The sequence below is a fragment of the Engystomops pustulosus genome, chromosome 5 (assembly GCF_040894005.1).
Source record: "Engystomops pustulosus chromosome 5, aEngPut4.maternal, whole genome shotgun sequence".
Classification (NCBI taxonomy): domain Eukaryota; kingdom Metazoa; phylum Chordata; class Amphibia; order Anura; family Leptodactylidae; genus Engystomops; species Engystomops pustulosus.
Genome location: NC_092415.1, coordinates 9,203,176 through 9,228,519, shown reverse-complemented (window position 1 = coordinate 9,228,519; position 25,344 = coordinate 9,203,176). Strand labels below are relative to the sequence as shown.

Below are 25,344 nucleotides of genomic sequence, written 5' to 3'. Positions count from 1 at the left end.
TGGATGATACATGGTACAGGGTCAGGAGGGGCCGGGATGTCTGCAGTGTAATAATATCACATGTTATGGATGATACAAGGTACAGGGTCAGGAGGGGCCGGGATGTCTGCAGTGTAATAATATCACATGTTATGGATGATACATGGTACAGGGTCAGGAGGGGTCGGGATGTCTGCAGTGTAATAATATCACATGTTATGGATGATACATGGTGCAGGGTCAGGAGGGGCCGGGATGTCTGCAGTGTAATAATATCACATGTTATGGATGATACATGGTACAGGGTCAGGAGGGGCTGGGATGTATGCAGTGTAATAATATCACATGTTATGGATGATACATGGTACAGGGTCAGGAGGGGTCGGGATGTCTGCAGTGTAATAATATCACATGTTATGGATGATACATGGTGCAGGGTCAGGAGGGGCCGGGATGTCTGCAGTGTAATAATATCACATGTTATGGATGATACATGGTACAGGGTCAGGAGGGGATGTTTGGGATGAAATTTTCCGTAATATTGGGTTGTTTACATTCAGCAATATAAGTTTTCCCCTTCCTCTGTATCTACAGTGTAGGATCATAGATAGGACCTCTGTGTTTTCTCATATAATAATAATAATAATAATAATAATAATAATAATAATAATAATACATTTTAATAAACCTTTCATTTCTTACTTCCTTCTTCTGTACATTACCTGGTTTCCCTTGTCTCCCGGCTTCCCTTCTGCTCCTGATAATCCTGGGGGTCCGGCCTCCCCCTAACAAATAACAGATCAATGTTACAGCACAAAGCAGACAGATACATTATATATTCATAATCTATAGCTACAATGTATCTTCCACAATATCAGACTCTGGGAAAGGAAAGTCATAATTGTACATAATGTAAGGGGCTCCAAGACTTGGCCCCAATTCAGATGGATCTCCGGTGTATCTGGTTCTGGGAAAGATGGGTGCACACTAAGATGTCTGCCATCACAGCTCCCATGTGATCCACAACACAACTTTCTCAGACCCTGAACGGCTCATGTATCAGATTAGTTGCAAATGTTTCTAGGAATGAAAATCCATTTACATGACTCAGGATTTGTAGGATCTAATCACATGGATCACCACAAGCCTCATCCGTATCTAATGTACTGAAGTCATAACAATAAAGCAGAAAAAAAGTATAAAAACAAGAGGAATAAAAAGAATTTTAATGAGAAGAGGCTGAAAAAAAAAAAGAAAACCACTACAAAAAAAGGAGAATAAAAAGAAAAATATAAAAAAAAAATATAATAAATAATAATAATAATAAATAATAATAATAATATTTAAAAGAAATAAAATAACAATAGTTACAAGAAATATAAAAATCGAAGGGAAAAAAAATTATTTGTATTATTAGTTTTGTAAATCATAATAAAAAGAAGAAAAAACTAAAAACATTCGCAGCACTTTTACCTTTTCTCCAGGTCGGCCCGATAGTCCTCTCTCCCCTGGTTGTCCCTATAAAATCAGAAATAGAAATATTTTATAAGAAATCCCTGAAAATTCAATAATAATATAATGCCGCCATATAGTGTCACCTAAGCAATTATTACAAATAAGTGTCTGCTGCCACCCAGTGGTCAGGTGTGTCATGACAGTCAGATGCACTGCACCTTGTTTCATTAGGGAGACACCACCACCCCATATCCCGGGTGTTTAGCCTGGTGCCCCCCAGGTGGCCTGGGCTGGTGAATGCCTGTTTCACATTGATCTGATGATAAGCAGGGGCCGCCATGGTGTCATGGTCATGGTGCTGTACTATAATCCAGTCTGTGTACTGTATGGTGGTAATAATAGTCATGGTGCGGTAGTATAATCCAGTCTGTGTACTGTATGGTGAGAGTAATGGTCATGGTGCGGTAGTATAATCCAGTCTGTGTACTGTATGGTGGTAATAATGGTCATGGTGCAGTAGTATAATCCAGTCTGTGTACTGTATGGTGAGAGTAATGGTCATGGTGCGGTAGTATAATCCAGTCTGTGTACTGTATGGTGGTAATAATGGTCATGGTGCAGTAGTATAATCCAGTCTGTGTACTGTATGGTGGTAATAATGGTCATGGTGCGGTAGTATAATCCAGTCTGTGTACTGTATGGAGGTAATAATGGTCATGGTGCGGTAGTATAATCCAGTCTGTGTACTGTATGGTGGTAATAATGGTCATGGTGCGGTAGTATAATCCAGTCTGTGTACTGTATGGTGGTAATAATGGTCATGGTGCAGTAGTATAATCCAGTCTGTGTACTGTATGGTGGTAATAATGGTCATGGTGCGGTAGTATAATCCAGTCCGTGTACTGTATGGAGGTAATAATGGTCATGGTGCTGTAGTATAATCCAGTCTGTGTACTGTATGGTGGTAATAATGGTCATGGTGCAGTAGTATAATCCAGTCTGTGTACTGTATGGTGGTAATAATGGTCATGGTGCGGTAGTATAATCCAGTCTGTGTACTGTATGGTGGTAATAATAGTCATGGTGCGGTAGTATAATCCAGTCTGTGTACTGTATGGTGGTAATAATAGTCATGGTGCGGTAGTATAATCCAGTCTGTGTACTGTATGGTGGTAATAATGGTCATGGTGCGGTAGTATAATCCAGTCTGTGTACTGTATGGTGGTAATAATGGTCATGGTGCAGTAGTATAATCCAGTCTGTGTACTGTATGGAGGTAATAATGGTCATGGTGCTGTACTATAATCCAGTCTGTGTACTGTATGGTGATAATAATGGTCATGGTGCAGTAGTATAATCCAGTCTGTGTACTGTATGGTGGTAATAATGGTCATGGTGCGGTAGTATAATCCAGTCTGTGTACTGTATGGTGGTAATAATGGTCATGGTGCGGTAGTATAATCCAGTCTGTGTACTGTATGGTGGTAATAATGGTCATGGTGCGGTAGTATAATCCAGTCTGTGTACTGTATGGTGGTAATAATAGTCATGGTGCGGTAGTATAATCCAGTCTGTGTACTGTATGGTGAGAGTAATGGTCATGGTGCGGTAGTATAATCCAGTCTGTGTACTGTATGGTGGTAATAATGGTCATGGTGCGGTAGTATAATCCAGTCTGTGTACTGTATGGTGGTAATAATGGTCATGGTGCGGTAGTATAATCCAGTCTGTGTACTGTATGGTGGTAATAATGGTCATGGTGCAGTAGTAAAATCCAGTCTGTGTACTGTATGGTGGTAATAATAGTCATGGTGCGGTAGTATAATCCAGTCTGTGTACTGTATGGTGGTAGTAATGGTCATGGTGCGGTAGTATAATCCAGTCTGTGTACTGTATGGTGGTAATAATGGTCATGGTGCAGTAGTATAATCCAGTCTGTGTACTGTATGGAGGTAATAATGGTCATGGTGCTGTACTATAATCCAGTCTGTGTACTGTATGGTGATAATAATGGTCATGGTGCAGTAGTATAATCCAGTCTGTGTACTGTATGGAGGTAATAATGGTCATGGTGCTGTACTATAATCCAGTCTGTGTACTGTATGGTGATAATAATGGTCATGGTGCAGTAGTATAATCCAGTCTGTGTACTGTATGGTGGTAATAATGGTCATGGTGCGGTAGTATAATCCAGTCTGTGTACTGTATGGTGGTAATTATAGTCATGGTGCGGTAGTATAATCCAGTCTGTGTACTGTATGGTGGTAATAATAGTCATGGTGCAGTAGTATAATCCAGTCTGTGTACTGTAGGGAGGTAATAATGGTCATGGTGCGGTAGTATAATCCAGTCTGTGTACTGTATGGTGGTAATAATGGTCATGGTGCGGTAGTATAATCCAGTCTGTGTACTGTATGGTGGTAATAATGGTCATGGTGCGGTAGTATAATCCAGTCTGTGTACTGTATGGTGGTAATAATGGTCATGGTGCAGTAGTATAATCCAGTCTGTGTACTGTATGGTGGTAATAATAGTCATGGTGCGGTAGTATAATCCAGTCTGTGTACTGTATGGTGGTAGTAATGGTCATGGTGCGGTAGTATAATCCAGTCTGTGTACTGTATGGTGGTAATAATGGTCATGGTGCGGTAGTATAATCCAGTCTGTGTACTGTATGGTGGTAATAATGGTCATGGTGCAGTAGTATAATCCAGTCTGTGTACTGTATGGTGGTAATAATGGTCATGGTGCGGTAGTATAATCCAGTCTGTGTACTGTATGGTGGTAATAATGGTCATGGTGCAGTAGTATAATCCAGTCTGTGTACTGTATGGTGGTAATAATGGTCATGGTGCGGTAGTATAATCCAGTCCGTGTACTGTATGGAGGTAATAATGGTCATGGTGCTGTAGTATAATCCAGTCTGTGTACTGTATGGTGGTAATAATGGTCATGGTGCAGTAGTATAATCCAGTCTGTGTACTGTATGGTGGTAATAATGGTCATGGTGCGGTAGTATAATCCAGTCTGTGTACTGTATGGTGGTAATAATGGTCATGGTGCAGTAGTATAATCCAGTCTGTGTACTGTATGGTGGTAATAATGGTCATGGTGCGGTAGTATAATCCAGTCTGTGTACTGTATGGAGGTAATAATGGTCATGGTGCGGTAGTATATTCCAGTCTGTGTACTGTATGGAGGTAATAATGGTCATGGTGCAGTAGTATAATCCAGTCTGTGTACTGTATGGAGGTAATAATGGTCATGGTGCTGTAGTATAATCCAGTCTGTGTACTGTATGGTGGTAATAATGGTCATGGTGCGGTAGTATAATCCAGTCTGTGTACTGTATGGTGGTAATAATGGTCATGGTGCAGTAGTATAATCCAGTCTGTGTACTGTATGGAGGTAATAATGGTCATGGTGCTGTACTATAATCCAGTCTGTGTACTGTATGGTGATAATAATGGTCATGGTGCAGTAGTATAATCCAGTCTGTGAACTGTATGGTGGTAATAATGGTCATGGTGCGGTAGTATAATCCAGTCTGTGTACTGTATGGTGGTAATAATGGTCATGGTGCGGTAGTATAATCCAGTCTGTGTACTGTATGGTGGTAATAATGGTCATGGTGCGGTAGTATAATCCAGTCTGTGTACTGTATGGTGGTAATAATGGTCATGGTGCGGTAGTATAATCCAGTCTGTGTACTGTATGGTGGTAATAATGGTCATGGTGCGGTAGTATAATCCAGTCTGTGTACTGTATGGTGGTAATTATAGTCATGGTGCGGTAGTATAATCCAGTCTGTGTACTGTATGGAGGTAATAATGGTCATGGTGCAGTAGTATAATCCAGTCTGTGTACTGTATGGTGGTAATAATGGTCATGGTGCGGTAGTATAATCCAGTCTGTGTACTGTATGGTGGTAATAATGGTCATGGTGCGGTAGTATAATCCAGTCTGTGTACTGTATGGTGGTAATAATGGTCATGGTGCGGTAGTATAATCCAGTCTGTGTACTGTATGGTGGTAATAATGGTCATGGTGCAGTAGTATAATCCAGTCTGTGTACTGTATGGTGGTAATAATAGTCATGGTGCGGTAGTATAATCCAGTCTGTGTACTGTATGGTGGTAATAATGGTCATGGTGCGGTAGTATACTCCAGTCTGTGTACTGTATGGTGGTAATAATGGTCATGGTGCGGTAGTATGATCCAGTCTGTGTACTGCATGGAGGTAATAATGGTCATGGTGCGGTAGTATAATCCAGTCTGTGTACTGTATGGTGGTAGTAATGGTCATGGTGCGGTAGTATAATCCAGTCTGTGTACTGTATGGTGGTAATAATGGTCATGGTGCGGTAGTATAATCCAGTCTGTGTACTGTATGGTGGTAATAATGGTCATGGTGCAGTAGTATAATCCAGTCTGTGTACTGTATGGAGGTAATAGTGGTCATGGTGCAGTAGTATAATCCAGTCTGTGTACTGTATGGTGGTAATAATGGTCATGGTGCGGTAGTATAATCCAGTCTGTGTACTGTATGGTGGTAATAATGGTCATGGTGCAGTAGTATAATCCAGTCTGTGTACTGTATGGTGGTAATAATGGTCATGGTGCAGTAGTATAATCCAGTCTGTGTACTGTATGGTGGTAATAATGGTCATGGTGCGGTAGTATAATCCAGTCTGTGTACTGTATGGTGGTAATAATGGTCATGGTGCAGTAGTATAATCCAGTCTGTGTACTGTATGGTGGTAATAATGGTCATGGTGCGGTAGTATAATCCAGTCCGTGTACTGTATGGAGGTAATAATGGTCATGGTGCTGTAGTATAATCCAGTCTGTGTACTGTATGGTGGTAATAATGGTCATGGTGCGGTAGTATAATCCAGTCTGTGTACTGTATGGTGGTAATAATGGTCATGGTGCGGTAGTATAATCCAGTCTGTGTACTGTATGGTGGTAATAATGGTCATGGTGCAGTAGTATAATCCAGTCTGTGTACTGTATGGTGGTAATAATGGTCATGGTGCGGTAGTATAATCCAGTCTGTGTACTGTATGGAGGTAATAATGGTCATGGTGCGGTAGTATACTCCAGTCTGTGTACTGTATGGTGGTAATAATGGTCATGGTGCGGTAGTATAATCCAGTCTGTGTACTGTATGGTGGTAATAATGGTCATGGTGCGGTAGTATAATCCAGTCTGTGTACTGTATGGTGGTAATAATGGTCATGGTGCAGTAGTATAATCTAGTCTCTGTACTGTATGGTGGTAATAATGGTCATGGTGCGGTAGTATACTCCAGTCTGTGTACTGTATGGAGGTAATAATGGTCATGGTGCGGTAGTATAATCCAGTCTGTGTACTGTATGGTGGTAATAATGGTCATGGTGCGGTAGTATAATCCATTCTGTGTACTGTATGGTGGTAATAATGGTCATGGTGCGGTAGTATAATCCAGTCTGTGTACTGTATGGTGGTAATAATGGTCATGGTGCAGTAGTATAATCCAGTCTGTGTACTGTATGGTGGTAATAATGGTCATGGTGCGGTAGTATACTCCAGTCTGTGTACTGTATGGAGGTAATAATGGTCATGGTGCGGTAGTATAATCCAGTCTGTGTACTGTATGGTGGTAATAATGGTCATGGTGCGGTAGTATAATCCAGTCTGTGTACTGTATGGTGGTAATAATAGTCATGGTGCGGTAGTATAATCCAGTCTGTGTACTGTATGGAGGTAATAATAGTCATGGTGCGGTAGTATAATCCAGTCTGTGTACTGTATGGTGGTAATAATAGTCATGGTGCAGTAGTATAATCCAGTCTGTGTACTGTATGGTGGTAATATTGGTTATGGTGCGGTAGTATAATCCAGTCTGTGTACTGTATGGTGGTAATAATGGTCATGGTGCTGTAGTATAATCCAGTCTGTGTACTGTATGGTGGTAATAATGGTCATGGTGCGGTAGTATAATCCAGTCTGTGTACTGTATGGAGGTAATAATGGTCATGGTGCAGTAGTATACTCCAGTCTGTGTACTGTATGGAGGTAGTAATGGTCATGGTGCGGTAGTATAATCCAGTCTGTGTACTGTATGGTGGTAATAATGGTCATGGTGCGGTAGTATAATCCAGTCTGTGTACTGTATGGTGGTAATAATGGTCATGGTGCGGTAGTATAATCCAGTCTGTGTACTGTATGGTGGTAATAATGGTCATGGTGCGGTAGTATAATCCAGTCTGTGTACTGTATGGTGGTAATAATGGTCATGGTGCAGTAGTATAATCCAGTCTGTGTACTGTATGGTGGTAATAATGGTCATGGTGCGGTAGTATAATCCAGTCTGTGTACTGTATGGTGGTAATAATGGTCATGGTGCGGTAGTATAATCCAGTCTGTGTACTGTATGGTGGTAATAATGGTCATGGTGCGGTAGTATAATCCAGTCTGTGTACTGTATGGTGAGAGTAATGGTCATGGTGCGGTAGTATAATCCAGTCTGTGTACTGTATGGTGGTAATAATGGTCATGGTGCGGTAGTATAATCCAGTCTGTGTACTGTATGGAGGTAATAATAGTCATGGTGCGGTAGTATAATCCAGTCTGTGTACTGTATGGTGGTAATAATGGTCATGGTGCAGTAGTATAATCCAGTCTGTGTACTGTATGGTGGTAATAATAGTCATGATGCGGTAGTATAATCCAGTCTGTGTACTGTATGGTGGTAATAATGGTCATGGTGCGGTAGTATAATCCAGTCTGTGTACTGTATGGTGGTAATAATGGTCATGGTGCGGTAGTATAATCCAGTCTGTGTACTGTATGGTGGTAATAATGGTCATGGTGCGGTAGTATGATCCAGTCTGTGTACTGTATGGAGGTAATAATGGTCATGGTGCGGTAGTATAATCCAGTCTGTGTACTGTATGGAGGTAATAATGGTCATGGTGCGGTAGTATAATCTAGTCTGTGTACTGTATGGTGGTAGTAATGGTCATGGTGTGGTAGTATAATCCAGTCTGTGTACTGTATGGTGGTAATAATAGTCATGGTGCAGTAGTATAATCCAGTCTGTGTACTGTATGGAGGTAGTAATGGTCATGGTGCGGTAGTATAATCCAGTCTGTGTACTGTATGGTGGTAATAATGGTCATGGTGCTGTAGTATAATCCAGTCTGTGTACTGTATGGTGGTAATAATGGTCATGGTGCGGTAGTATACTCCAGTCTGTGTACTGTATGGTGGTAATTATAGTCATGGTGCGGTAGTATAATCCAGTCTGTGTACTGTATGGTGGTAATAATGGTCATGGTGCAGTAGTATGATCCAGTCTGTGTACTGTATGGTGGTAATAATGGTCATGGTGCGGTAGTATAGTCCAGTCTGTGTACTGTATGGTGGTAATAATGGTCATGGTGCAGTAGTATAATCCAGTCTGTGTACTGTATGGTGGTAGTAATGGTCATGGTGCGGTAGTATAATCCAGTCTGTGTACTGTATGGAGGTAATAATAGTCATGGTGCGGTAGTATGATCCAGTCTGTGTACTGTATGGTGGTAATAATGGTCATGGTGCGGTAGTATAATCCAGTCTGTGTACTGTATGGAGGTAATAATGGTCATGGTGCGGTAGTATAGTCCAGTCTGTGTACTGTATGGTGGTAATAATGGTCATGGTGCGGTAGTATACTCCAGTCTGTGTACTGTATGGTGGTAATAATGGTCATGGTGCGGTAGTATACTCCAGTCTGTGTACTGTATGGAGGTAATAATGGTCATGGTGCAGTAGTATAATCCAGTCTGTGTACTGTATGGAGGTAGTAATGGTCATGGTGCGGTAGTATAATCCAGTCTGTGTACTGTATGGAGGTAATAATGGTCATGGTGCGGTAGTATACTCCAGTCTGTGTACTGTATGGTGGTAATAATGGTCATGGTGCGGTAGTATAATCCAGTCTGTGTACTGTATGGTGGTAATAATGGTCATGGTGCAGTAGTATAATCCATTCTGTGTACTGTATGGTGGTAATAATGGTCATGGTGCGGTAGTATAATCCAGTCTGTGTACTGTATGGAGGTAATAATGGTCATGGTGCGGTAGTATACTCCAGTCTGTGTACTGTATGGTGGTAATAATAGTCATGGTGCAGTAGTATGATCCAGTCTGTGTACTGTATGGTGGTAATAATGGTCATGGTGCGGTAGTATAATCCAGTCTGTGTACTGTATGGAGGTAATAATGGTCATGGTGCGGTAGTATAATCCAGTCTGTGTACTGTATGGTGGTAATAATAGTCATGGTGCAGTAGTATGATCCAGTCTGTGTACTGTATGGTGGTAATAATGGTCATGGTGCGGTAGTATAATCCAGTCTGTGTACTGTATGGAGGTAATAATGGTCATGGTGCGGTAGTATAATCCAGTCTGTGTACTGTATGGTGGTAGTAATGGTCATGGTGCTGTAGTATACTCCAGTCTGTGTACTGTATGGTGGTAATAATGGTCATGGTGCGGTAGTATAATCCAGTCTGTGTATTGTATGGTGGTAATAATGGTCATGGTGCGGTAGTATAATCCAGTCTGTGTACTGTATGGTGGTAATTATGGTCATGGTGCGGTAGTATAATCCAGTCTGTGTACTGTATGGTGGTAATAATGGTCATGGTGCAGTAGTATAATCCAGTCTGTGTGCTGTATGGTGGTAATAATAGTCATGGTGCGGTAGTATAATCCAGTCTGTGTACTGTATGGTGGTAATAATGGTCATGGTGCAGTAGTATAATCCAGTCTGTGTACTGTATGGAGGTAATAATGGTCATGGTGCGGTAGTATAATCCAGTCTGTGTACTGTATGGTGGTAATAATGGTCATGGTGCAGTAGTATAATCCAGTCTGTGTACTGTATGGTGGTAATAATAGTCATGGTGCAGTAGTATAATCCAGTCTGTGTACTGTATGGTGGTAATAATGGTCATGGTGCGGTAGTATAATCCAGTCTGTGTACTGTATGGTGGTAATAATAGTCATGGTGCAGTAGTATAATCCAGTCTGTGTACTGTATGCTGGTAATAATGGTCATGGTGCAGTAGTATGATCCAGTCTGTGTACTGTATGGTGGTAATAATGGTCATGGTGCGGTAGTATAATCCAGTCTGTGTACTGTATGGTGGTAATAATAGTCATGGTGCGGTAGTATAATCCAGTCTGTGTACTGTATGGTGGTAATAATGGTCATGGTGCGGTAGTATAATCCAGTCTGTGTACTGTATGGTGGTAATAATGGTCATGGTGCAGTAGTATAATCCAGTCTGTGTACTGTATGGTGGTAATAATGGTCATGGTGCGGTAGTATACTCCAGTCTGTGTACTGTATGGAGGTAATAATGGTCATGGTGCGGTAGTATAATCCAGTCTGTGTACTGTATGGTGGTAATAATGGTCATGGTGCGGTAGTATAATCCAGTCTGTGTACTGTATGGTGGTAATAATAGTCATGGTGCGGTAGTATAATCCAGTCTGTGTACTGTATGGAGGTAATAATAGTCATGGTGCGGTAGTATAATCCAGTCTGTGTACTGTATGGTGGTAATAATAGTCATGGTGCAGTAGTATAATCCAGTCTGTGTACTGTATGGTGGTAATATTGGTTATGGTGCGGTAGTATAATCCAGTCTGTGTACTGTATGGTGGTAATAATGGTCATGGTGCTGTAGTATAATCCAGTCTGTGTACTGTATGGTGGTAATAATGGTCATGGTGCGGTAGTATAATCCAGTCTGTGTACTGTATGGAGGTAATAATGGTCATGGTGCAGTAGTATACTCCAGTCTGTGTACTGTATGGAGGTAGTAATGGTCATGGTGCGGTAGTATAATCCAGTCTGTGTACTGTATGGTGGTAATAATGGTCATGGTGCGGTAGTATAATCCAGTCTGTGTACTGTATGGTGGTAATAATGGTCATGGTGCGGTAGTATAATCCAGTCTGTGTACTGTATGGTGGTAATAATGGTCATGGTGCGGTAGTATAATCCAGTCTGTGTACTGTATGGTGGTAATAATGGTCATGGTGCAGTAGTATAATCCAGTCTGTGTACTGTATGGTGGTAATAATGGTCATGGTGCGGTAGTATAATCCAGTCTGTGTACTGTATGGTGGTAATAATGGTCATGGTGCGGTAGTATAATCCAGTCTGTGTACTGTATGGTGGTAATAATGGTCATGGTGCGGTAGTATAATCCAGTCTGTGTACTGTATGGTGAGAGTAATGGTCATGGTGCGGTAGTATAATCCAGTCTGTGTACTGTATGGTGGTAATAATGGTCATGGTGCGGTAGTATAATCCAGTCTGTGTACTGTATGGAGGTAATAATAGTCATGGTGCGGTAGTATAATCCAGTCTGTGTACTGTATGGTGGTAATAATGGTCATGGTGCAGTAGTATAATCCAGTCTGTGTACTGTATGGTGGTAATAATAGTCATGATGCGGTAGTATAATCCAGTCTGTGTACTGTATGGTGGTAATAATGGTCATGGTGCGGTAGTATAATCCAGTCTGTGTACTGTATGGTGGTAATAATGGTCATGGTGCGGTAGTATAATCCAGTCTGTGTACTGTATGGTGGTAATAATGGTCATGGTGCGGTAGTATGATCCAGTCTGTGTACTGTATGGAGGTAATAATGGTCATGGTGCGGTAGTATAATCCAGTCTGTGTACTGTATGGAGGTAATAATGGTCATGGTGCGGTAGTATAATCTAGTCTGTGTACTGTATGGTGGTAGTAATGGTCATGGTGTGGTAGTATAATCCAGTCTGTGTACTGTATGGTGGTAATAATAGTCATGGTGCAGTAGTATAATCCAGTCTGTGTACTGTATGGAGGTAGTAATGGTCATGGTGCGGTAGTATAATCCAGTCTGTGTACTGTATGGTGGTAATAATGGTCATGGTGCTGTAGTATAATCCAGTCTGTGTACTGTATGGTGGTAATAATGGTCATGGTGCGGTAGTATACTCCAGTCTGTGTACTGTATGGTGGTAATTATAGTCATGGTGCGGTAGTATAATCCAGTCTGTGTACTGTATGGTGGTAATAATGGTCATGGTGCAGTAGTATGATCCAGTCTGTGTACTGTATGGTGGTAATAATGGTCATGGTGCGGTAGTATAGTCCAGTCTGTGTACTGTATGGTGGTAATAATGGTCATGGTGCAGTAGTATAATCCAGTCTGTGTACTGTATGGTGGTAGTAATGGTCATGGTGCGGTAGTATAATCCAGTCTGTGTACTGTATGGAGGTAATAATAGTCATGGTGCGGTAGTATGATCCAGTCTGTGTACTGTATGGTGGTAATAATGGTCATGGTGCGGTAGTATAATCCAGTCTGTGTACTGTATGGAGGTAATAATGGTCATGGTGCGGTAGTATAGTCCAGTCTGTGTACTGTATGGTGGTAATAATGGTCATGGTGCGGTAGTATACTCCAGTCTGTGTACTGTATGGTGGTAATAATGGTCATGGTGCGGTAGTATACTCCAGTCTGTGTACTGTATGGAGGTAATAATGGTCATGGTGCAGTAGTATAATCCAGTCTGTGTACTGTATGGAGGTAGTAATGGTCATGGTGCGGTAGTATAATCCAGTCTGTGTACTGTATGGAGGTAATAATGGTCATGGTGCGGTAGTATACTCCAGTCTGTGTACTGTATGGTGGTAATAATGGTCATGGTGCGGTAGTATAATCCAGTCTGTGTACTGTATGGTGGTAATAATGGTCATGGTGCAGTAGTATAATCCATTCTGTGTACTGTATGGTGGTAATAATGGTCATGGTGCGGTAGTATAATCCAGTCTGTGTACTGTATGGAGGTAATAATGGTCATGGTGCGGTAGTATACTCCAGTCTGTGTACTGTATGGTGGTAATAATGGTCATGGTGCGGTAGTATAATCCAGTCTGTGTACTGTATGGTGGTAATAATGGTCATGGTGCAGTAGTATGATCCAGTCTGTGTACTGTATGGTGGTAATAATGGTCATGGTGCGGTAGTATAATCCAGTCTGTGTACTGTATGGAGGTAATAATGGTCATGGTGCGGTAGTATAATCCAGTCTGTGTACTGTATGGTGGTAGTAATGGTCATGGTGCTGTAGTATACTCCAGTCTGTGTACTGTATGGTGGTAATAATGGTCATGGTGCGGTAGTATAATCCAGTCTGTGTATTGTATGGTGGTAATAATGGTCATGGTGCGGTAGTATAATCCAGTCTGTGTACTGTATGGTGGTAATTATGGTCATGGTGCGGTAGTATAATCCAGTCTGTGTACTGTATGGTGGTAATAATGGTCATGGTGCAGTAGTATAATCCAGTCTGTGTGCTGTATGGTGGTAATAATAGTCATGGTGCGGTAGTATAATCCAGTCTGTGTACTGTATGGTGGTAATAATGGTCATGGTGCAGTAGTATAATCCAGTCTGTGTACTGTATGGAGGTAATAATGGTCATGGTGCGGTAGTATAATCCAGTCTGTGTACTGTATGGTGGTAATAATGGTCATGGTGCAGTAGTATAATCCAGTCTGTGTACTGTATGGTGGTAATAATAGTCATGGTGCAGTAGTATAATCCAGTCTGTGTACTGTATGGTGGTAATAATGGTCATGGTGCGGTAGTATAATCCAGTCTGTGTACTGTATGGTGGTAATAATAGTCATGGTGCAGTAGTATAATCCAGTCTGTGTACTGTATGCTGGTAATAATGGTCATGGTGCAGTAGTATGATCCAGTCTGTGTACTGTATGGTGGTAATAATGGTCATGGTGCGGTAGTATAATCCAGTCTGTGTACTGTATGGTGGTAATAATAGTCATGGTGCGGTAGTATAATCCAGTCTGTGTACTGTATGGTGGTAATAATGGTCATGGTGCGGTAGTATGATCCAGTCTGTGTACTGTATGGTGGTAATAATGGTCATGGTGCGGTAGTATGATCCAGTCTGTGTACTGCATGGAGGTAATAATGGTCATGGTGCGGTAGTATAATCCAGTCTGTGTACTGTATGGTGGTAATAATAGTCATGGTGCGGTAGTATAATCCAGTCTGTGTACTGTATGGTGGTAATAATGGTCATGGTGCGGTAGTATGATCCAGTCTGTGTACTGTATGGTGGTAATAATGGTCATGGTGCGGTAGTATAATCCAGTCTGTGTACTGTATGGTGGTAATAATGGTCATGGTGCGGTAGTATAGTCCAGTCTGTGTACTGTATGGTGGTAATAATGGTCATGGAGCAGTAGTATAATCCATTCTGTGTACTGTATGGTGGTAATAATAGTCATGGTGCGGTAGTATGATCTAGTCTGTGTACTGTATGGTGGTAATAATAGTCATGGTGCGGTAGTATAGTCCAGTCTGTGTACTGTATGGTGGTAATAATGGTCATGGAGCAGTAGTATAATCCATTCTGTGTACTGTATGGTGGTAATAATAGTCATGGTGCAGTAGTATAATCCAGTCTGTGTACTGTATGGAGGTAATAATGGTCATGGTGCTGTAGTATAATCCAGTCTGTGTACTGTATGGAGGTAATAATGGTCATGGTGCGGTAGTATAATCCAGTCTGTGTACTGTATGGAGGTAATAGTGGTCATGGTGCGGTAGTATGATCCAGTCTGTGTACTGTATGGTGGTAATAATGGTCATGGTGCGGTAGTATAATCCAGTCTGTGTACAGTATGGTGGTAATAATGGTCATGGTGCGGTAGTATGATCCAGTCTGTGTACTGTATGGTGGTAATAATAGTCATGGTGCAGTAGTATAATCCATTCTGTGTACTGTATGGTGGTAATAATGGTCATGGTGCGGTAGTATAATCCAGTCTGTGTACTGTATAGTGGTAGTAATGGTCATGGTGCGGTAGTATAATCCAGTCTGTGTACTGTATGGTGGTAATAATGGTCATGGTGCAGTAGTATAATCCAGTCTGTGTACTGTATGGTGGTAATAATAGTCATGGTGCGGTAGTATAATCCAGTCTGTGTACTGTATGGAGGTAATAATGGTCATGGTGCGGTAGTATAATCCACTCTGTGTACTGTATGGAGGTAATAATGGTCATGGTGCTGTAGTATAATCCAGTCTGTGTACTGTATGGTGGTAATAATAGTCATGGTGCAGTAGTATAATCCAGTCTGTGTACTGTATGGAGGTAGTAATGGTCATGGTGCGGTAGTATACTCCAGTCTGTGTACTGTATGGTGGTAATAATGGTCATGGTGCGGTAGTATAATCCAGTCTGTGTACTGTATGATGGTAATAATGGTCATGGTGCGGTAGTATAATCCAGTCTGTGTACTGTATGATGGTAATAATGGTCATGGTGCGGTAGTATAATCCAGTCTGTGTACTGTATGGTGGTAGTAATGGTCATGGTGCGGTAGTATAATCCAGTCTGTGTACTGTATGGAGGTAATAATGGTCATGGTGCGGTAGTATGATCCACTCTGTGTACTGTATGGAGGTAAAAATGGTCATGGTGCGGTAGTATAATCCAGTCTGTGTACTGTATGGAGGTAATAATGGTCATGGTGCGGTAGTATGATCCACTCTGTGTACTGTATGGTGGTAATAATGGTCATGGTGCGGTAGTATAATCCAGTCTGTGTACTGTATGGAGGTAGTAATGGTCATGGTGCGGTAGTATAATCCAGTCTGTGTACTGTATGGTGGTAATAATGGTCATGGTGCAGTAGTATAATCCAGTCTGTGTACTGTATGGTGGTAATAATGGTCATGGTGCGGTAGTATAATCCAGTCTGTGTACTGTATGGTGGTAATAATGGTCATGGTGCGGTAGTATAATCCAGTCTGTGTACTGTATGGTGGTAATAATGGTCATGGTGCAGTAGTATACTCCAGTCTGTGTACTGTATGGTGGTAATAATGGTCATGGTGCAGTAGTATAATCCAGTCTGTGTACTGTATGGAGGTAATAATGGTCATGGTGCGGTAGTGTAATCCAGTCTGTGTACTGTATGGTGGTAGTGATGGTCATGGTGCAGTAGTATAATCCAGTCTGTGTACTGTATGGTGGTAATAATGGTCATGGTGCGGTAGTATAATCCAGTCTGTGTACTGTATGATGGTAATAATGGTCATGGTGCAGTAGTATAATCCAGTCTGTGTACTGTATGGAGGTAATAATGGTCATGGTGCGGTAGTATGATCCACTCTGTGTACTGTATGGAGGTAATAATGGTCATGGTGCGGTAGTATAATCCAGTCTGTGTACTGTATGGAGGTAATAATGGTCATGGTGCGATAGTATGATCCACTCTGTGTACTGTATGGTGGTAATAATGGTCATGGTGCGGTAGTATAATCCACTCTGTGTACTGTATGGTGGTAATAATGGTCATGGTGCAGTAGTATAATCCAGTCTGTGTACTGTATGGTGGTAATAATGGTCATGGTGCGGTAGTATAATCCAGTCTGTGTACTGTATGGAGGTAATAATGGTCATGGTGCGGTAGTATAATCCAGTCTGTGTACTGTATGGTGGTAATAATGGTCATGGTGCGGTAGTATAATCCATTCTGTGTACTGTATGGTGGTAATAATGGTCATGGTGCGGTAGAATAATCCAGTCTGTGTACTGTATGGAGGTAATAATAGTCATGGTGCGGTAGTATAATCCAGTCTGTGTACTGTATGGTGGTAATAATGGTCATGGTGCAGTAGTATAATCCAGTCTGTGTACTGTATGGTGGTAATAATGGTCATGGTGCGGTAGTATACTCCAGTCTGTGTACTGTATGGTGGTAATAATGGTCATGGTGCGGTAGAATAATCCAGTCTGTGTACTGCATGGAGGTAATAATGGTCATGGTGCGGTAGTATAATCCAGTCTGTGTACTGTATGGTGGTAATAATGGTCATGGTGCGGTAGTGTAATCCAGTCTGTGTACTGCATGGAGGTAATAATGGTCATGGTGCAGTAGTATACTCCAGTCTGTGTACTGTATGGAGGTAGTAATGGTCATGGTGCGGTAGTATAATCCACTCTGTGTACTGTATGGTGGTAATAATGGTCATGGTGCGGTAGTATAATCCAGTCTGTGTACTGTATGGTGGTAATAATGGTCATGGTGCGGTAGTATAATCCAGTCCGTGTACTGTATGGAGGTAATAATGGTCATGGTGCGGTAGTATAATCCAGTCTGTGTACTGTATGGTGGTAATAATGGTCATGGTGCGGTAGTATAATCCAGTCTGTGTACTGTATGGTGGTAATAATGGTCATGGTGCGGTAGTATAATCCAGTCTGTGTACTGTATGGTGGTAATAATGGTCATGGTGCGGTAGTATAATCCAGTCTGTGTACTGTATGGTGGTAATAATGGTCATGGTGCTGTAGTATGATCCAGTCTGTGTACTGTATGGTGGTAATAATGGTCATGGTGCGGTAGTAGAATCCAGTCTGTGTACTGTATGGTGGTAATAATGGTCATGGTGCGGTAGTAGAATCCAGTCTGTGTACTGTATGGTGGTAATAATGGTCATGGTGCGGTAGTATAATCCAGTCTGTGTACTGTATGGAGGTAGTAATGGTCATGGTGCGGTAGTATAATCCAGTCTGTGTACTGTATGGTGGTAGTGATGGTCATGGTGCGGTAGTATAATCCAGTCTGTGTACTGTATGGAGGTAGTAATGGTCATGGTGCGGTAGTATAATCCAGTCTGTGTACTGTATGGTGGTAGTAATGGTCTTGGTGCAGTAGTATAATCCAGTCTGTGTATTGTATGGTGGTAATAATGGTCATGGTGCGGTAGTATAATCTAGTCTGTGTACTGTATGGTGGTAGTAATGGTCATGGTGCAGTAGTATAATCCAGTCTGTGTACTGTATGGTGGTAATAATGGTCATGGTGCGGTAGTATAATCCAGTCTGTGTACTGTATGGTGGTAATAATGGTCATGGTGCGGTAGTATAATCCAGTCTGTGTACTGTATGGTGGTAATAATGGTCATGGTGCTGTAGTATAATCCAGTCTGTGTACTGTATGGTGGTAATAATGGTCATGGTGCGGTAGTATAATCTAGTCTGTGTACTGTATGGTGGTAGTAATGGTCATGGTGCGGTAGTATAATCCAGTCTGTGTACTGTATGGTGGTAATAATGGTCATGGTGCGGTAGTATAATCCAGTCTGTGTAGTGTATGGTGGTAATAATGGTCATGGTGCGGTAGTATAATCCAGTCTGTGTACTGTATGGTGGTAGTAATGGTCATGGTGCGGTAGTATAATCCAGTCTGTGTACTGTATGGTGGTAATAATGGTCATGGTGCGGTAGTATAATCCAGTCTGTGTACTGGATGGTGGTAATAATGGTCATGGTGCGGTAGTATGATCCAGTCTGTGTACTGTATGGTGGTAATAATGGTCATGGTGCAGTAGTATACTCCAGTCTGTGTACTGTATGGTGGTAATAATGGTCATGGTGCAGTAGTATAATCCAGTCTGTGTACTGTATGGAGGTAATAATGGTCATGGTGCGGTAGTATAATCCAGTCTGTGTACTGTATGGTGGTAATAATGGTCATGGTGCGGTAGTATAATCCAGTCTGTGTACTGTATGGTGGTAATAATGGTCATGGTGCGGTAGTATAATCCAGTCTGTGTACTGTATGGAGGTAATAATAGTCATGGTGCGGTAGTATAATCCAGTCTGTGTACTGTATGGTGGTAATAATGGTCATGGTGCAGTAGTATAATCCAGTCTGTGTACTGTATGGAGGTAATAATGGTCATGGTGCGGTAGTATAATCCAGTCTGTGTACTGTATGGTGGTAATAATGGTCATGGTGCGGTAGTATAATCCAGTCTGTGTACTGTATGGTGGTAATAATGGTCATGGTGCGGTAGTATAATCCAGTCTGTGTACTGTATGGAGGTAATAATAGTCATGGTGCGGTAGTATAATCCAGTCTGTGTACTGTATGGTGGTAATAATGGTCATGGTGCGGTAGTATAATCCAGTCTGTGTACTGTATGGAGGTAGTAATGGTCATGGTGCGGTAGTATAATTCAGTCTGTGTACTGTATGGTGGTAATAATGGTCATGGTGCGGTAGTATAATCCAGTCTGTGTACTGTATGGAGGTAATAGTGGTCATGGTGCAGTAGTATAATCCAGTCTGTGTACTGTATGGTGGTAATAATGGTCATGGTGCGGTAGTATAATCCAGTCTGTGTACTGTATGGAGGTAATAATGGTCATGGTGCGGTAGTATAATCCAGTCTGTGTACTGTATGGAGGTAATAATGGTCATGGTGCGGTAGTATAATCCACTCTGTGTACTGTATGGAGGTAATAATGGTCATGGTGCTGTAGTATAATCCAGTCTGTGTACTGTATGGTGGTAATAATGGTCATGGTGCAGTAGTATAATCCAGTCTGTGTACTGTATGGTGTTAATAATGGTCATGGTGCGGTAGTATACTCCAGTCTGTGTACTGTATGGTGGTAATAATGGTCATGGTGCGGTAGTATAATCCAGTCTGTGTACTGTATGGTGGTAATAATGGTCATGGTGCGGTAGTATAATCCAGTCTGTGTACTGTATGGTGGTAATAATGGTCATGGTGCGGTAGTATAATCCAGTCTGTGTACTGTATGGAGGTAATAATAGTCATGGTGCGGTAGTATAATCCAGTCTGTGTACTGTATGGTGGTAATAATGGTCATGGTGCGGTAGTATAATCTAGTCTGTGTACTGTATGGTGGTAGTAATGGTCATGGTGCGGTAGTATAATCCAGTCTGTGTACTGTATGGTGGTAATAATGGTCATGGTGCTGTAGTATAATCCAGTCTGTGTACTGTATGGTGGTAATAATGGTCATGGTGCGGTAGTATAATCCAGTCCGTGTACTGTATGGAGGTAATAAAGGTCATGGTGCGGTAGTATAATCCAGTCTGTGTACTGTATGGTGGTAATAATGGTCATGGTGCGGTAGTATAATCCAGTCTGTGTACTGTATGGTGGTAATAATGGTCATGGTGCGGTAGTATAATCCAGTCTGTGTACTGTATGGTGGTAATAATGGTCATGGTGCGGTAGTATAATCCAGTCTGTGTACTGTATGGTGGTAATAATGGTCATGGTGCGGTAGTATAATCCAGTCTGTGTACTGTATGGAGGTAATAATGGTCATGGTGCGGTAGTATACTCCAGTCTGTGTACTGTATGGTGGTAATAATGGTCATGGTGCGGTAGTATAATCCAGTCTGTGTACTGTATGGTGGTAGTAATGGTCATGGTGCGGTAGTATAATCCAGTCTGTGTACTGTATGGTGGTAATAATGGTCATGGTGCAGTAGTATGATCCAGTCTGTGTACTGTATGGTGGTAGTAATGGTCATGGTGCGGTAGTATACTCCAGTCTGTGTACTGTATGGTGGTAGTAATGGTCATGGTGCGGTAGTATAATCCAGTCTGTGTACTGTATGGTGGTAATAATGGTCATGGTGCAGTAGTATGATCCAGTCTGTGTACTGTATGGTGGTAGTAATGGTCATGGTGCGGTAGTATACTCCAGTCTGTGTACTGTATGGTGGTAATAATGGTCATGGTGCGGTAGTATAATCCAGTCTGTGTACTGTATGGTGGTAATAATGGTCATGGTGCGGTAGTATAATCCAGTCTGTGTACTGTATGGTGGTAATAATGGTCATGGTGCGGTAGTATAATCCAGTCTCTGTACTGTATGGTGGTAGTAATGGTCATGGTGCGGTAGTATAATCCAGTCTGTGTACTGTATGGTGGTAGTAATGGTCATGGTGCGGTAGTATAATCCAGTCTGTGTACTGTATGGTGGTAATAATGGTCATGGTGCGGTAGTATACTCCAGTCTGTGTACTGTATGGTGGTAGTAATGGTCATGGTGCGGTAGTATACTCCAGTCTGTGTACTGTATGGTGGTAATTATGGTCATGGTGCAGTAGTATAATCCAGTCTGTGTACTGTATGGAGGTAGTAATGGTCATGGTGCGGGAGTATAATCCAGTCTATGTACTGTATGGTGGTAATAATGGTCATGGTGCGGTAGTATAATCCAGTCTGTGTACTGTATGGTGGTAATAATGGTCATGGTGTGGTAGTATAGTCCAGTCTGTGTACTGTATGGTGGTAATAATGGTCATGGTGCGGTAGTATAATCCAGTCTGTGTACTGTATGGTGGTAATAATGGTCATGGTGCAGTAGTATAATCCAGTCTGTGTACTGTATGGTGGTAATAATGGTCATGGTGCGGTAGTATAGTCCAGTCTGTGTACTGTATGGTGGTAATAATGGTCATGGTGCAGTAGTATAATCCAGTCTGTGTACTGTATGGTGGTAATAATGGTCATGGTGCGGTAGTATACTCCAGTCTGTGTACTGTATGGTGGTAATAATGGTCATGGTGCGGTAGTATAATCCAGTCTGTGTACTGTATGGTGGTAATAATGGTCATGGTGCAGTAGTATAATCCAGTCTGTGTACTGTATGGTGGTAATAATGGTCATGGTGCAGTAGTATAATCCAGTCTGTGTACTGTATGGTGGTAATAATGGTCATGGTGCTGTAGTATAATCCAGTCTGTGTACTGTATGGTGAGAGTAATGATCATGGTGCGGTAGTATAATCCAGTCTGTGTACTGTATGGTGGTAATAATAGTCATGGTGCGGTAGTATGATCCAGTCTGTGTACTGTATGGTGAGAGTAATGGTCATGGTGCGGTAGTATAATCCAGTCTGTGTACTGTATGGTGGTAATAATGGTCATGGTGCGGTAGTATAATCCAGTCTGTGTACTGTATGGAGGTAATAATTGTCATGGTGCGGTAGTATAATCCAGTCTGTGTACTGTATGGTGGTAATAATGGTCATGGTGCTGTAGTATAATCCAGTCTGTGTACTGTATGGTGGTAATAATAGTCATGGTGCGGTAGTAGTATCCAGTCTGTGTACTGTATGGTGGTAATAATTGTCATGGTGCAGTAGTATAATCCAGTCTGTGTACTGTATGGTGGTAATAATGGTCATGGTGCTGTAGTATAATCCAGTCTGTGTACTGTATGGTGGTAATAATAGTCATGGTGCGGTAGTAGTATCCAGTCTGTGTACTGTATGGTGGTAATAATGGTCATGGTGCGGTAGTATAATCCAGTCTGTGTACTGTATGGTGGTAATAATAGTCATGGTGCAGTAGTATAATCCAGTCTGTGTACTGTATGGTGGTAATAATGGTCATGGTGCGGTAGTATAATCCAGTCTGTGTACTGTATGGTGGTAATAATAGTCATGGTGCGGTAGTATAATCCAGTCTGTGTACTGTATGGAGGTAATAATGGTCATGGTGCGGTAGTATAATCCAGTCTGTGTACTGTATGGAGGTAATAATGGTCATGGTGTGGTAGTATAATCTAGTCTGTGTACTGTATGGTGGTAGTAATGGTCATGGTGCGGTAGTATAATCCAGTCTGTGTACTGTATGGTGGTAATAATGGTCATGGTGCGGTAGTATAATCTAGTCTGTGTACTGTATGGTGGTAATAATAGTCATGGTGCGGTAGTAGTATCCAGTCTGTGTACTGTATGGTGGTAGTAATGGTCATGGTGCGGTAGTATAATCCAGTCTGTGTACTGTATGGTGGTAATAATGGTCATGGTGCGGTAGTATGATCCAGTCTGTGTACTGTATGGTGGTAATAATGGTCATGGTGCGGTAGTATACTCCAGTCTGTGTACTGTATGGTGGTAATAATGGTCATGGTGCAGTAGTATAATCCAGTCTGTGTACTGTATGGTGGTAATTATAGTCATGGTGCAGTAGTATAATCCAGTCTGTGTACTGTATGGTGGTAATAATGGTCATGGTGCAGTAGTATGATCCAGTCTGTGTACTGTATGGTGGTAATAATGGTCATGGTGCGGTAGTATAATCCAGTCTGTGTACTGTATGGTGGTAATAATAGTCATGGTGCAGTAGTATAATCCAGTCTGTGTACTGTATGGTGGTAATAATGGTCATGGTGCGGTAGTATAATCCAGTCTGTGTACTGTATGGTGGTAATAATAGTCATGGTGCGGTAGTATAATCCAGTCTGTGTACTGTATGGTGGTAATAATGGTCATGGTGCGGTAGTATAATCCAGTCTGTGTACTGTATGGTGGTAATAATGGTCATGGTGCGGTAGTATAATCCAGTCTGTGTACTGTATGGTGGTAATAATGGTCATGGTGCGGTAGTATAATCCAGTCTGTGTACTGTATGGTGGTAATAATAGTCATGGTGCGGTAGTATAATCCATTCTGTGTACTGTATGGTGGTAATAATGGTCATGGTGCAGTAGTATAATCCAGTCTGTGTACTGTATGGTGGTAGTAATGGTCATGGTGCGGTAGTATAATCCAGTCTGTGTACTGTATGGTGGTAATAATGGTCATGGTGCGGTAGTATAATTCAGTCTGTGTACTGTATGGTGGTAATAATGGTCATGGTGCGGTAGTATAATCCAGTCTGTGTACTGTATGGTGGTAATAATGGTCATGGTGCAGTAGTATAATCCAGTCTGTGTACTGTATGGAGGTAATAATGGTCATGGTGCGGTAGTATAATCCAGTCTGTGTACTGTATGGTGGTAATAATGGTCATGGTGCGGTAGTATACTCCAGTCTGTGTACTGTATGGTGGTAATAATGGTCATGGTGCGGTAATATACTCCAGTCTGTGTACTGTATGGAGGTAATAATGGTCATGGTGCAGTAGTATAATCCAGTCTGTGTACTGTATGGAGGTAGTAATGGTCATGGTGCGGTAGTATAATCCAGTCTGTGTACTGTATGGAGGTAATAATGGTCATGGTGCGGTAGTATACTCCAGTCTGTGTACTGTATGGTGGTAATAATGGTCATGGTGCGGTAGTATAATCCAGTCTGTGTACTGTATGGTGGTAATAATGGTCATGGTGCAGTAGTATGATCCAGTCTGTGTACTGTATGGTGGTAATAATGGTCATGGTGCTGTAGTATAATCCAGTCTGTGTACTGTATGGTGGTAATAATGGTCATGGTGCAGTAGTATAATCCAGTCTGTGTACTGTATGGTGGTAATAATGGTCATGGTGCGGTAGTATACTCCAGTCTGTGTACTGTATGGTGGTAATTATGGTCATGGTGCGGTAGTATAATCCAGTCTGTGTACTGTATGGTGGTAATAATAGTCATGGTGCAGTAGTATAATCCAGTCTGTGTACTGTATGGTGGTAATAATAGTCATGGTGCGGTAGTAGTATCCAGTCTGTGTACTGTATGGTGGTAATAATGGTCATGGTGCGGTAGTATGATCCAGTCTGTGTACTGTATGGTGGTAATAATGGTCATGGTGCGGTAGTATAATCCAGTCTGTGTACTGTATGGTGGTAATAATAGTCATGGTGCGGTAGTATAATCCAGTCTGTGTACTGTATGGTGGTAATAATGGTCATGGTGCGGTAGTATGATCCAGTCTGTGTACTGTATGGTGGTAATAATGGTCATGGTGCAGTAGTATAATCCAGTCTCTGTACTGTATGGTGGTAATAATAGTCATGGTGCGGTAGTATGATCCAGTCTGTGTACTGTATGGTGGTAATAATAGTCATGGTGCGGTAGTAGTATCCAGTCTGTGTACTGTATGGTGGTAATAATGGTCATGGTGCAGTAGTATGATCCAGTCTGTGTACTGTATGGTGGTAATAATAGTCATGGTGCGGTAGTAGTATCCAGTCTGTGTACTGTATGGTGGTAATAATGGTCATGGTGCGGTAGTATAATCCAGTCTGTGTACTGTATGGTGGTAATAATGGTCAT

General features: G+C 41.7%; 1 protein-coding gene across 2 annotated transcripts in view; it reads right to left on the bottom strand.

The window, feature by feature from the left end:
* The window catches only part of COL22A1 (collagen type XXII alpha 1 chain), a 315,022-nt gene that overhangs the window by 81,355 nt on the left and 208,323 nt on the right, over positions 1–25,344 (bottom strand). For both annotated transcript variants that reach the window (XM_072151139.1, XM_072151140.1), the window contains 2 exons: positions 1,453–1,497; positions 702–764 (listed from right to left, as the gene is read on the bottom strand). In XM_072151139.1, the coding sequence (XP_072007240.1) occupies positions 702–764; positions 1,453–1,497 (108 nt within the window). The remainder of the gene's footprint in view (positions 1–701; positions 765–1,452; positions 1,498–25,344) is intronic.